Here is a 12,888-nt window from a genome sequence, read left to right on the forward strand (position 1 = left end):
AAAGCGGGTACGGTTCCTGGCACGGCCCGGACGGAGGCAGGACGCCACGGGCGCCGCCAGGACCTTCCTTTCCAAAGTCGCACCTGTTTGTCTTCCGCAATTCTTCGGTTTATAATTTTTACCTTTTATTTAAACATTGAAAAGCGGTCCGAGTGGGGGGTGTTAGATCCGTTCCGGTAAATCTGATTTTCCTGTGTGTTAATTAAGTAGCGGTGTGTCCTGGGAATCTATGTATAGTATGTGTATCGTAAGAATTGAGAGATGTTCTGTGAAACTTGCTGAAGTTGCGTATGCTTTTGGTTCATTTCTTTTCTTTTCTTTTCTTTTTTCTTAAGAAAGGGTCTGGCTATGTAGTTCAGGCTGGCTTCAAACTCACTTTGTAGCTGGGCTGGTTTCGAACTCACACGATCCTCCTGCCTCAGCCTCCGGGTTGCTAGGATTACAGGCCTACACCACGAATGTATTTCAAAAGCTCTATTAGTGTTCAGCATTTCTTGAATCTGAACTGTATGGGTTTTTTTAATGCTGTACTGAGGATTGAACCCAGGATCCTCCCACTGAACTGTTCAGTTATTTGGAGACAGTTTTTCACTAAATTGCCAAGGCTGAGTTTGAACTTGTGATTCTCTTTCCTGGGCTGCATTTAATCTTTTTGAGGATAACAAAGAGATAAAAGGGACCAAAAAAAAAAAAAAATAGAGCCTTGTTATAGAGGAGACCCCCATTGATGGGCCCTGTGCTGGGACTGCCATAGTTAATCCCCTAAAATGGAAGGGTTCCTCTAAAGGCCCTGGAATTCCTTCTTGACTTCTCCCTCTCCACCCCATTTCCTGGGTGATAGATTCCAGTCTGGCAATAATGTGTACACTCTGTGGGTAGGTTGCCTCGTCGACATCACCTGGGTTCCTTTTTTTGTTTTATAGTTTTTTGTTTTTCAGACAGCGTCCGTGACTCATTATGTAGTTCAGGCTGCCCACAAACTCATGAAGATCCTTCTGCCTCGGTATCCTGAGTGCTGGGATTACAGGCCTGCCCCACCACACCCTGCCCTTACAAGCAATTTGAGGGAGACATTGTACCTAAAACCTGGTAGTTATATTATTAAAAGATTATTTTATTTTATTTTATTTTTTTGGTACTGGGGATCAAACTCGGGACTCTGGGCTTGCGAGACAGGCAGCGACGCCACTAAGCTAAATCCCCAGCCCTTAGAAGATAATTTTAAAAAATTTTTTCTTTTGTATATGTGTTCAGAGCAACGATTTCATGAAAGAAACAGGCAACCTTGGTAAAGGGCAAAGTCCTTTTTTTGGTACTTTTTTCAGCTGATGTATACCTCGAGATAAGTTAGTTTCTCCTGGTGGCCATCCATCCCCTATAGCTTATCCCTGGAATGAATGCCATTCACGGTCATTGCTGCAGCTATTTTGTGGCTTTGGGGAATGTTAGCCTTTGGCAGTTTTTACTTCAGAATTCAGTTTTTAAAATCAAATATCTAGTGTTACTGTTTTTTGTTTTTTGGGTACCGGGGATCGATAGTATTACTGTTTGAGAGAGAAGCCAGTCCTCAAACCTGACATTCATGAAGGAAGGGGCTTGTGATCCTGAGTTTTTTTTGTTGTTGTTTTGTTTTGTTTAGGCAGAGTCTCCCTTTGTAATTCAGGCTGGCCCTGAACTCGCTCTGTAGCCAAGGCTGGTCTTGATCTTGAGGTGATCCTCCTACCTCAGCCTCCCAAGTGCTGGGATTACAGGCGTGCACCACCACTCCCGGCCATGGTACTGTGTTTTAACAAACCGCTTTTCTGTGGCCATCCCAAAGCAGTGTAAGTGTGGGTCAGTACCTTTTGTTGTGTAGTCTACAGCCATACCACTCCAAACACACCCAATGTCATCCTGCATCATATTGTATATAGGGCTTATAGATAAATTAGATATAAATATTTCTTTTGCTTATTTTTGTTAGTGCATGTTTGCAGTACATAATGATTACATTCATCATGAGGAGTTGCTACATGTACATAGCACATATTCATTCTTTTTCTTACCTTTTTCCCTTCCATCCGGGCTGCAGTTTTTCCCTACCCTTCCTGCCCCCTCTTTCTCTTTTTTTCCCCTTTTTTTCTATTATTTATCTTTTATTTTGCTCTTATATTTTGTGTTGTTCATATAAGAGAAACCATGTGACACTTAAGCTTGTGTCCCTGATTTATTTCACTGAAATTTATGGTCTCACATTGCATCCATTTTCCTACAAATGACTCACATTTAGTCTTTTTGTGGTAGAATAGTACTCCATTCTGTATAAATACCACATTTTTTAAATTCATTCCTCTGTTGATGGACATAGGCCACTTTTTTGCCATTGGGAACTGTTGCAGTAAACCTGAGTATGCATGTATCACTGTAATATGATACCTTTGACTCTTTCAGAAAGATACCTAGAAGGGGAAGAGCTGGAATGGGATTTCTAGTTTTGGTTTTTTGAGACTCTCCATACTGATTTCCATAACGGTTGTACTGATTTCCATTCCCAACAATGAAGGGCCCCCATTCTTGCCAGCATGCCAGCATTTGTTGTTGCATGATTTCCTTCTGGAGTGAGGTGAGATCTCTGTTGTTTTAATTTGCATTTCTCTAATGACCAGAGATACTGAATATTTTTTCATGTATTTGTGAGATTTACTTATTTTACTTTCCAGGGGTGAACTGTTTCTGTTTCTCACTCAGATCTTTGATCAACTTTGATTTTAGTTTAATGCAGGGTGAGAGACACTGGTTTAGACTCAATCTTCAGCATTTGGATAGCCAGTTTTCCCAGCGCCTTTTATTAAAGAGGCTATCTTTCCTCCAGGGTATGTTTTGGCCCCTTTCTCAAAGATCAGATAGCTGAATGTACCAGCGGTTATTTCTTCCTTCTCTGTTCTGTTCCATTGATCCACATGTCTGCTTCTGTGCCATTACCATGCCATTTGTAGTATTACTTGAAGTCTGAGATTCAGATGTCTTCTGCTTTGTTCTTGTTGCCCAGAATTACTTTTGCTGTTCAGGGCTTCTTCTGGTTCCGCATGAATTTTAGGTTTGTTTTCTCTGATTCTGTGAAGAATGCTGTTGGTATTTGGATTGGAATTGCATTAAATCTGTATAGATACCAGTTTTGGAAGTGTGGCCCTTTTGACAGTACTGGTTCTGCCTGTCCAGGAACAGGAGACATCTTTCCGTTTTCTGATGTCCTGTTCCATCTCCTTTTTCAGATTTCTGTAGTTTTTGTTGTAGAGGTCTTTCACTTCTTTGCTTAGGTTACTGTGATTCCTATGCATTTCAATTATTGTATCATCTACACATAATGATAATTTGACTTCTTCCTTTCCTATACATATCTCTTGTATTTCCCTTGCCTGCTTGCTCTGGCTAATGTTTCAAGAATTATTTTGAACAGGAGTAATGATAGCAAACATCATTGTCTTCTTCCTGATTTTAGAGGAAAAGGTTTCAAGCTTTTCTCCATTTTAATATTATGTTGGCCATTTCCTAAGTGGCTTTTATCATATTGATATTAGGTCCTTCTATACCTATTTTCCTTGTAGTTTTTATCATGAATGGATATTGGATTTTGTCAAATGCTTTTTCTGCATCTATTGAAAAGATCATGTGATTTTTGTCCTTGCTTCTGTTTATGTGATGTCTTAACATTTACTGTGTCACCATCCCTGTATCCCTGGGATGAAGCCTACTTAGTCATGATGTGTAATCTTTTTGATGATTTGCTGCATTTTATTTAGCAATATATTGTTGAGTATTTCTACAACTGTGTTCATTAAAGAGATTGGCCTATAGTTCTCTTTTTTAGTGAGGTCCTTTTTGGGTTTTAGAATCAGGATAATGCTAGTTTCCAGGAATGACTTTAACATTTCATTAAAGGTTTGAGTAATATTGATGTTAGATCATCTCTAAATTTCTTGACTGTTACCCAGTCAGGTCCTGGGCTTTATCTAGTTGGTAGGGTTTTTGTTATTCTTTTATTACTTCTTCAGTTTCATTGCCTGATACTAGATTAGCCAGAGTTTTTATGTCTTCTTGATTCATCTTTAGTAGTTTGAATTTGGGACCTTGCACTTGCAAGGCAGATGGCCGAACATTTTTTTTTTTTTTTTTTTTTAAGACAGGGTCTCACTGTGTAGTTCAGGCTGGCCTTGAACTCAGCAATCCTGACTCAGCCACCTGAGTGCTGGGATCACAGGCATTTGCCACCATACCCGGCTATTTTGTTTATTCTTTCAAAGGATCAGCTCTTCGATTCCTTTGTATTATTAGTCTCTTTCATTAATTTCTGTTCTGATCTTTATGATTTCCTTCCTTGTACTAGCTTTAGATTTGGATTGTTCTTGTTTCTCTAGGACCTTGAAGTACATCATGGGGTTATTTATTTGGCTCATTCTGATGTGGGCATTTTCAGCTGTAACCTTCCCTCTTAGAAATGCTTTCATGGTGCCCCCTAGTTTCCTGTGTGTGGTGCCTGCATTATTGTTTTTGATTCTGTGAACTAAGTCCTTCCTTGATTTCTTCTGTGACCATTGATTATTCAAGAGGGTACAGTATTGTTTAATTTCCATGCCTTTTACTTTTTTTTGGGGGGGGTACCGGGGATTGAACTCGGGTCCCTGCGCTTGCAAGGCAGGCCACCGAACTGCTGAACTAAATCCCCGGCTATTTGATTTTTAATACCAAGGATCAAACTCAGGACCTTGTGCTTGTGAGGCAGGCAGCGGCACTATGGCCCCCTTTCACTTATTTATGAGGCAGAGTCTCGCTCTGTTGCCCACGCTGGTCCTGTGCTAGGTGAGCCTCCTGGTTCAGGCTCCTTCATAGCTGGGACAGCACACACCCTCAGCTAACTGCCTCAGCTAACTGTCATGCTCAGAGCTAACGTTTACATTTTTTATTGCACTTTAAATGTCATAGAATAATAACTACATTCCTGAGTAATTTTGTTGTTACATTTATTTATTTGTGTATTGCAGTGCTGGAGATGAACCCAGGGCCTTCACAATGAGCTACATCCCCAGCACATTTTTTATTTTTACTTTGAAACACTAAGTTGAGTCATCAGGCCCAGCTGAAAATACACATTTATTATTTTTATGTATCCTAATAACCAGAATCATGTTGGTCTCCTGAATACTTTTTTGCTACTAAGTAAATAAAATCAGCATCACTGAAAAGATACAAGTGACCAAAAACAAACAATAAGAAGTGATAATTAATTTGGGCTACCGGAGTAAAATCACAGATGTCTTCAAATGATGGAAGATCCAGGATTCTGGACGGGGGCTACAGTGAGGTCCCAAGGGACCTGCCGGATCCCTATGGCACCCTACAAACCCTCCATAGTCTTCGCGACAGCGAGCTGGCCCTGAGCACCGATCCCCTGCCACCACCTCCTCTCCCATTACAGCCACCCTTCGGCCCAGCCCTCTTCTCAGGTGACAAAGAGCCAGTCGTGGCCCCGGATCTCAAGCCGGTGCGGCGCTTCATCCCCGACTCCTGGAAGAACTTCTTCCGAGGGAAGAGAGCGGCCCCGAGCTGGGCCCAGGCCGGGTCTGACGTGGGGTACCTGTCGGACGGCGGGTACATCTCAGAAGGCGTGGAGTGCTCGCCCCCTTCCTCCCCGGCACCAACCCGCCACCGCTCGCCCCCTGAGTCCTTCGGGGACCCCCGAGGGGCCGGGGCCCCGATGTCCGTCCACGACCCCTGGGCGTCGCTGGGCCGTGGCACTGGGACGGGGCTGACCTACAGCGAGAAGGTGGAGCAGTACCAGCTGCGCTACTCCTACATGAAGTCCTGGGCCGGCCTGCTGCGCCTCCTCGGGGTGGTGCAGCTGCTGCTGGGCGCCGGCGTCTTCGCCTGCGTCACCGCCTACATCCACAAGGACAGCGAGTGGTACAACATGTTCGGCTACTCGCAGCCCTATGCCATGGGGGGGCTGGGGGGGCTGGGCAGCGCCTACGGGGGCTACTACTACGGCGGCCCCAAGACCCCCTTCGTTCTGGTGGTGGCCGGCCTGGCCTGGATCGCCACCATTATCATCCTGGTGCTCGGCATGTCCATGTACTACCGCACCATCCTGCTGGACTCGGACTGGTGGCCCCTCACTGAGTTCGGCATCAACGTGGTCCTGTTCATCTTGTACATGGCCTCGGCCATCGTCTATGTGAACGACACCAACCGAGGAGGTCTCTGCTCATACCCGGTGTTTAACACGCCCATGAATGTGGGCTTCTGCCGTGTGGAAGGGGGCCAGATCGCAGCCATGATCTTCCTGTTCGTCAACATGATCGTTTATCTCATCAGCGCGCTCGTCTGCCTGAAGCTCTGGCGGCACGAGGCCGCGCGCAGGCACCGCGAGTTTGTGGAGCAGCAGGAGGTACGTGAGCTTGCGCACACTTCTCTGTTGAAAACACCTTGCCCTCAAAACGAACTTTTTGACTTTAGATTTTTACTACCCAAATTTCTTTGAGATGATTCACTCTGGAATTCTGCTTGTTACTGCAAAGAGACATCAGATGTGGGATAGTTTGTTGACTGCATTATAGCCAGTCCACTAAAGAGAAGGACACTTGAATTTCAGTGAAGAACTAACACGCTCAGTAAAATAAGTATCTTATTAAAGTAAGTTTGAGCCTAGTGGGGTGGAACAGTACTCTGTTCTCAGTGACCCAGGAGGTGGAGGCAGCAGCAAGTTTGAGCTCAGCCTGGGTAACAACAGCCTGTCTCAAAATAGAAATTTTTAAAGGGATAGGGATGTACTAGCTCGGTGGTACAGTGCTTATCCAGCATATGTGAGGCCCTGGGCTCAATTCCATCTCCCTCCCTACCCTTCAAAAAATATGAGAAAAAAATTTGATTCTTTAATATGGTAAATTTAATTAAAAACCCATAAAAATTCTAAATTGCAGGATGAAAGTATTCTTTTTGTGTTACTGGGGACTGAGCCTAGGGTCATCGTGCTAAGCTACATCCCCAGCCCTTTTTTAGTTTGTGCTTTTTGGGTTTTGGTTTGGTTTGGTTTGGTTTTTGGTTTTTGTTTTTTTTTGAGTTTTTTGATGCAGGGTCTCACTAAGTAGTTAAGACTGACCTGAAACTCACTGTGTAGCTCCGGCTGGTCTCCAGCAATCCTCCTGCCTCAGCCTCCCAAGTGCTGGGATTACAGGCGTGCGCCACCACGCCCGGCTGTTTTGTTTTGTTTTGTTTTTGTACCAGGGATCTAACTCATCTTTCCACTTGTCCAGGCAGGTAGTGGAACCACTGAGCTAAATCCCCAGACCGCTAGTTTCTGTTTTTAGTCAGAGTCTAAGTCAATAAATTGCTAAACCTGGGCTCAAATTTGTAATCCTCCTGCCTCAGCCTCAGGCATGAGCTACCAGGATTGGCTAAGAATTGTAAATTTTTTTTTGTTTTTTTGTACCAGGGATCGAACTCGGGTCTTTGTGCTTGCCAGGCAGGCGGTGGAACCACTGAGCTAAATCCCTGACAAGAATTATAAATTCTAATGAGTATGAAATCCAGATACTGAGACTCACCCTCTTCCTCATAATTTTATACTAGTTTAATAAATTTTGGGTTTTTTTTGTTGTTGTTATTATTTTGTTTTTTTAGACAGGGTTTTGCTGTGTTGTCCAGAAATAGTGGTATTGAACTCAGTATTTAGCACAGGCTGGCTTTGAACTTGCCATTCTCCTACCTCAGCCTCCCAAGTGCTGGGATTACAGGTGTGCACCACCATGCCAAGTTTAGTTATTAAATCTTAACATTTCAAAATTCTGTGTTAATATCATAATTATTAACAATAATACTTTATTATTTCCTTCTCAAGAAAAACTCATTTCTCCTAGCCTTTTCATAATGCTTAATTTGACCTGTTGTTGAAGGTTGTACCTATGTATGTTGCTATACCTTCCTAAAGGTTAGAAGGTGTAATCACCTTTGACTTTTGTTTTGAGGCAGGCTCTTGCCATGTAGTTCAGGCTGGCCTTGAACTCACTATGTAGCCTAGGTTGGCCTCGACCTTGAAGCAATCCTCCTGCCTTGACCTCTCAGGTGCTGGGATTACAGGGGTCCACCACCACACTTGGCCATGGGCTTTGACTTTTTTCCTATTAATTTTGTAGGATAACTTTCAACTTTACTCATCCAAGTTAATGGGAACCAGGATCAATTACAACCTCTAGATAATCCTAGCAACTCACCCAGCGGTCTCCACATCCGCCTTCTCCTAGTCAGTCCTCTCCTCCTGACAGCCAGGGAACCCCAGTAGCTGCCCTCCGGTTCTGGGCCTAGAGACCCCAGTGGGAGAGGAGGAGCAGCCCCTGAAGCTGGGGCTGGGCTGGGGGTGTAGATGCATGGGAACTCTGCAAAGTAGCTCACACCTCAGAGAAACATTGGAACTCTTTCTATTCTAGATCCATGAATCATCATTGCCTTCGAAAAGGAAAATGGTAAGAATGAAGTTTACTTCACATTACGCTTTGTGTCTAGATTTGTTAAATACTTTTCTCTCATATCTGTTTGTCTACATAGTAGAATCATCCTCTCATGAAAATGTAACTGTTACATTGAGTTCATATGAGTACTTTTTACGTTTTTCTAATACGAAAAGATTAAAATGAGATAGCCTTTCAATTGTTAATTTTTAAAATTGTTAATGTTTTAAATGAAAATGTATCTCCTACATTTTCTTAATTTCTCTTTAACAAGCTTTGCTGCTCTTTTCTGTCCTCCCCAGTTTAAGTTCAGATGTGAGATTTTGTAATGTCAGGAATTCTTATTCCAGAATCGACTGGCTGGGCAAGTTATTTAAGCTTTCCATGCTTCTGTTTTTCTTACTCTGTAAAATTGGAATGATGATAACTTCTACCTCACAGGTTTGCTGAGATTTGGTGAGATGATGTTATTGTAATTCTACTGTTTTTCGTCTTTCTCATCTATGTATCTATTCTAGACAACTTTGAATTCTACGTTTTTATGCTTTACAATTGTTTACATGAGCACTTATGATGTTACTACTAGTGTATACGCCATCTTTGTATGTGTGGTCCTGGGGCTTGAACTTTCACACTAAGCTACAGCCCAGCCCTTTTTTATTTTTTATTTCAAGGCAGTCTCATTAAGTTGCCCAGGCTGAACTCAGACTTGCTGTCGTGCCTCAGCATCCCAAAGTGCTCAGATTATAGGTGTAAGCCACCATGCTTGCTTTTTTTAAATTTTTATTTTATTTTATCCCAATCCCCGCCTCAAGCCCCCTCCCCTCCCTTTGTACAAAAGTTTTATTTCTAATTTTTCTTTCTATTTTCAAGTTTTTTCTTGTCCGTCCCTTCCTTTTTCCCTCCTTCCTCCCTTGGTCCCCTTCCCATTTGAACACTTTCTTCCCATTTCCCACCATCAATTATACAGCTCAGCTTTTTATTTTATTTTACTTTTATTTTTTGAGACAAAGTCTCACTATAGTCCAAGCTGGCCTTGAACTCACTGTGTAGCTCAGACTATCCTTGACTCACCATCCTCCTGCCTTAGCCTCCTGAGTGCTGAGATTTAGGCACATGCCACAGCTCTTGGCACTTTTAATCTATAATGACTTTTGGCATTCTTTTTCTGTAACAGGATAGCATCACACTACATGGGTATGCCATAATTTAACTACAAATAAACACTTAGGCCTGTGGTGGCAAACCTGGACACACATGCTACAGCCGACTGTCCTCACTGAAAGCTCTAAAAGGTTCGCCATCACTGACTGAGACCGTTTCCGGCCTTCCATTATTAAAAACACTTGCGGGCCAGGGATTTGGCTCAGTGGTTCTACCACCTGCCTCACAAGCACAAGGTCCTGAGTTCAACCTCTGGTACAAAAAAAAAAACAAAAACAAAAACAAAAAAACTTGCTACAGTACTGAGGTTGTAGTTTACCCTGTGCAAGACCCTGGATTCAATCCCAGCATTGGGAAAGACAGTACTGCTACAGTGAATACTTTATACAGTGACTTACAAACTTAGTTGGTTCCTGAGGGATGGTTGTAACTCAAGTTGGCTATAAGACAATACAGCTGAGATCTGGATGTTTACCTGGGTACATGCTACAGATAACAAGAGGCAGATGAATCTTTCATTAACCTAATTAACCCAGGTTGTTGATATGTCAGGCCGGTTGTAACTTGAGGCTCTGCTGTACTTAAAAGTATCTATTCATACAACTTCATTCCCACATGTTACAAATATCCTTCAAATATGAATTCTGAGAATTGAATTTCTAGATTAGAAAGGCGCACGTTTTTATTCTGATTGCCAGATTGTGCAGTAGAGGTTTTAACCAGTTCCTGCCTCCGGTAGCCCCACAGCCCCACCCAGCCCTAACACAGGCTGAGGTCATTTGTTCACATCTTTCAACTTCATTTTGCAAAATGGAAGCCCATGTAATTGTAATATGTATTTCTCTTTGAATCTAGAATGAAGTTTTACATTTTTTTGTCTGTCATGTTTACATTTCCATCCCTAATTGCCTCTTCATATCCTGTCCAGTTTTCTGTTGGGTTGTGAGTTTGAACAAGTGTTTTGTTAAGTGAATATATTTAAAAACAGGACAGGCATAGGGACAGGCATGGGGATGTAATTCAGTGGGAGAGCCCTTGCCTAGCATGAGAGAGGCCCTAGCTCAATCCTTAGCCCTGAAAAAAAAAAAGAAATGATGAAAATAAACCAAAAGGACCTCACAAAATAGAAGGCTGTAATTCTGTATCCAGAGTTCACCTTTGGTGGACAGGACACAAGGCTGTCGTCTGCCTGTAGTACCCCGACTCAGGAGACTGAAGCGGGAGAATCGAAAGTTAAGCCAACAGGGGCAACATATTGAGACCTTGTCTCAAAAATAAAATTTAAAAAGAAAAAGAGGAAATACTTTTAACTTTTTTTTTTCTTTAGACAGGGTTTCATTATAGCCTAGGCCTGCCTCTAACGTAAGGCAAATCCCCCTATCTCAGCCTCCCAAGTGCTGGGATTACAGGTGTTCGCACCACACCTGGCAAATTTCACTGATTTTTAAAATATTTATTGCTGTCAGGATATACATTTCAGTTAGAGTTGTTCTTTTTTTTTTTTCCTCATTGAGTTTATTGGTACATTATAGGTGTACAGTACAGTTACAATCATTATTGGGATCTTGTACCTTTACATGACGGGTCTTGGTTCTCATTTGTTCTTAATGACAGTACTACTAATTAGAGCAAGTTAGAGGAACATATTTTTAAGCTGTCAAATTAGATACCCTAAAACCAATAATGTGTAGTTGTTAACATTTAGGAAGGCAACCAGGCTAACTAACGACACAGGGGAAGATTACCTTTCACTGTGTATCCGTTCCAGCCTTTTGAATTATATACCATATGTATAGATTACCTATTCAAAAAAATCTAAGCTTTTAAGAAATTAAATTAATAAATACCTGTGCCACATATTAGGCAGTGTAAACTGGGTATGGCAGTGCACACCTGTAATCCCAGCACTCCAGAGGCAGACACAGGAGGATCTCCATGAATTCGAGGCCAGCCTGGACTACGTAGTGAGACCCTGTCTCAAAATGCAAAAAATAAAATGGGCAGGATAAAACATGGTTAATTAATAGAACTGGCCCTTTAAAGTTTAAATGCAGCTTCTCTAATTGACCCTGGGGCCTGTCTTCCATGGTTAGCACAGGGATGTAGTGAGCGTGACTCAATGGAGAGAGCTGTCTTCCCTCACAGGGGGCAGCTTTGGGCAGCTCATCCCACCCAGGGGACTGACCAGGAATCGGAAATTCCCTCGGCCAGGATCAGTTGCAATAACCCGACCTCTACAAAACTATTTTGTGTGTAGGGAATTTCGGATGGAAAAGGGCGTTGATGTAGCAGACAGATCAAGGTTAGAAAGTAATGGAAGAGGAATGGAAAACTTAATGCGTGAGAAGGCTAAGGGCATAGCTCCATGAGGATCACCTGCCAGGTACACAGAAAAAAAGAAAAACGGTAGATCTGTGAGTTAGGGGCCAGCAAGAAAGGAAAATGAGTCATTCTCTTGGAAAGTGTTACCTGGAAAATAATTATGGGCTCTTGTTCCCAGTGTGACCGTTGGGCAGAGTCCAGGACTGTGACCAGGACGCCTGAGATGGGGCCTGGGACTGTCACTGAGATTCGGGGGACCAAAGTGCACCTGAGTGGCTTCCTAGGCCATACATGCAATTGTAGATATTTAGAAGTTAAAGAAAGATGCCGAAGAACAGAAATCCATTCACCCAAGCCCAGAAAGTATCCCCTAGTGTTTAAACCATGATTCATCTTGACATTCATGAGATGAAGAAATGGCACCCTAAGCAACCAGGAGCACAGCAGAATGAACACTAACCCAGTGCACTCCCTGGAATTCCCCAAGAGCACATTCCCATGGCCTCCCTTCCTGTCTGGTGCTCTGGGCCCAGGCCCAGGGCTGGTTCCAGTTCTTTCAGGCTCCCTCCAACCTCCCGTTCAGGCTGCTCCACAGTCCAGGCCTTGGCCACACTGTGGCAAGTCAGGAGGTAGTGGTTTATAGTGAGCTAACCCTACAGCAAACCTCAGAGCCCGCCTCAAGTTAGGGAAGTTGGAAAGCAAAGCACTCTAAGATCTGCCTGACAGATCTTAGATCTTCTTATAGAGAAGATAGAGAACAAGGTTTCACAATCCTATTTTGTATTTTGTTTGCCTGGATTTTTTGTTTTTGTTTTTAAGGGTATGTTTGCAATATATAGTAATTGTACTCATCTTGGGGAATCGCTGAATATGCCTGTCACATCTTTTTTTTTTTTTTTTTTTTTTTTTTTTTAGACAGGGGCTC

General features: G+C 42.7%; 1 protein-coding gene across 1 annotated transcript in view; it reads left to right on the top strand.

Annotated features, from left to right (window-relative positions):
• Nucleotides 1-1,768: 1,768 nt before the first annotated feature.
• Nucleotides 1,769-12,888, top strand: part of Marveld2 (MARVEL domain containing 2) — an 18,414-nt gene continuing 7,294 nt past the window's right edge. The window contains exons 1-3 of the mRNA XM_010637312.3: nucleotides 1,769-1,823; nucleotides 5,019-6,421; nucleotides 8,457-8,492. Coding sequence (XP_010635614.1) covers nucleotides 5,288-6,421; nucleotides 8,457-8,492 — 1,170 coding nt within the window. The 5' untranslated portion in view covers nucleotides 1,769-1,823; nucleotides 5,019-5,287. The remainder of the gene's footprint in view (nucleotides 1,824-5,018; nucleotides 6,422-8,456; nucleotides 8,493-12,888) is intronic.

Source organism: Fukomys damarensis, unplaced genomic scaffold (genome assembly GCF_012274545.1).
Source record: "Fukomys damarensis isolate Sample0158 unplaced genomic scaffold, DMR_v1.0_HiC HiC_scaffold_1, whole genome shotgun sequence".
NCBI lineage: Eukaryota > Metazoa > Chordata > Mammalia > Rodentia > Bathyergidae > Fukomys > Fukomys damarensis.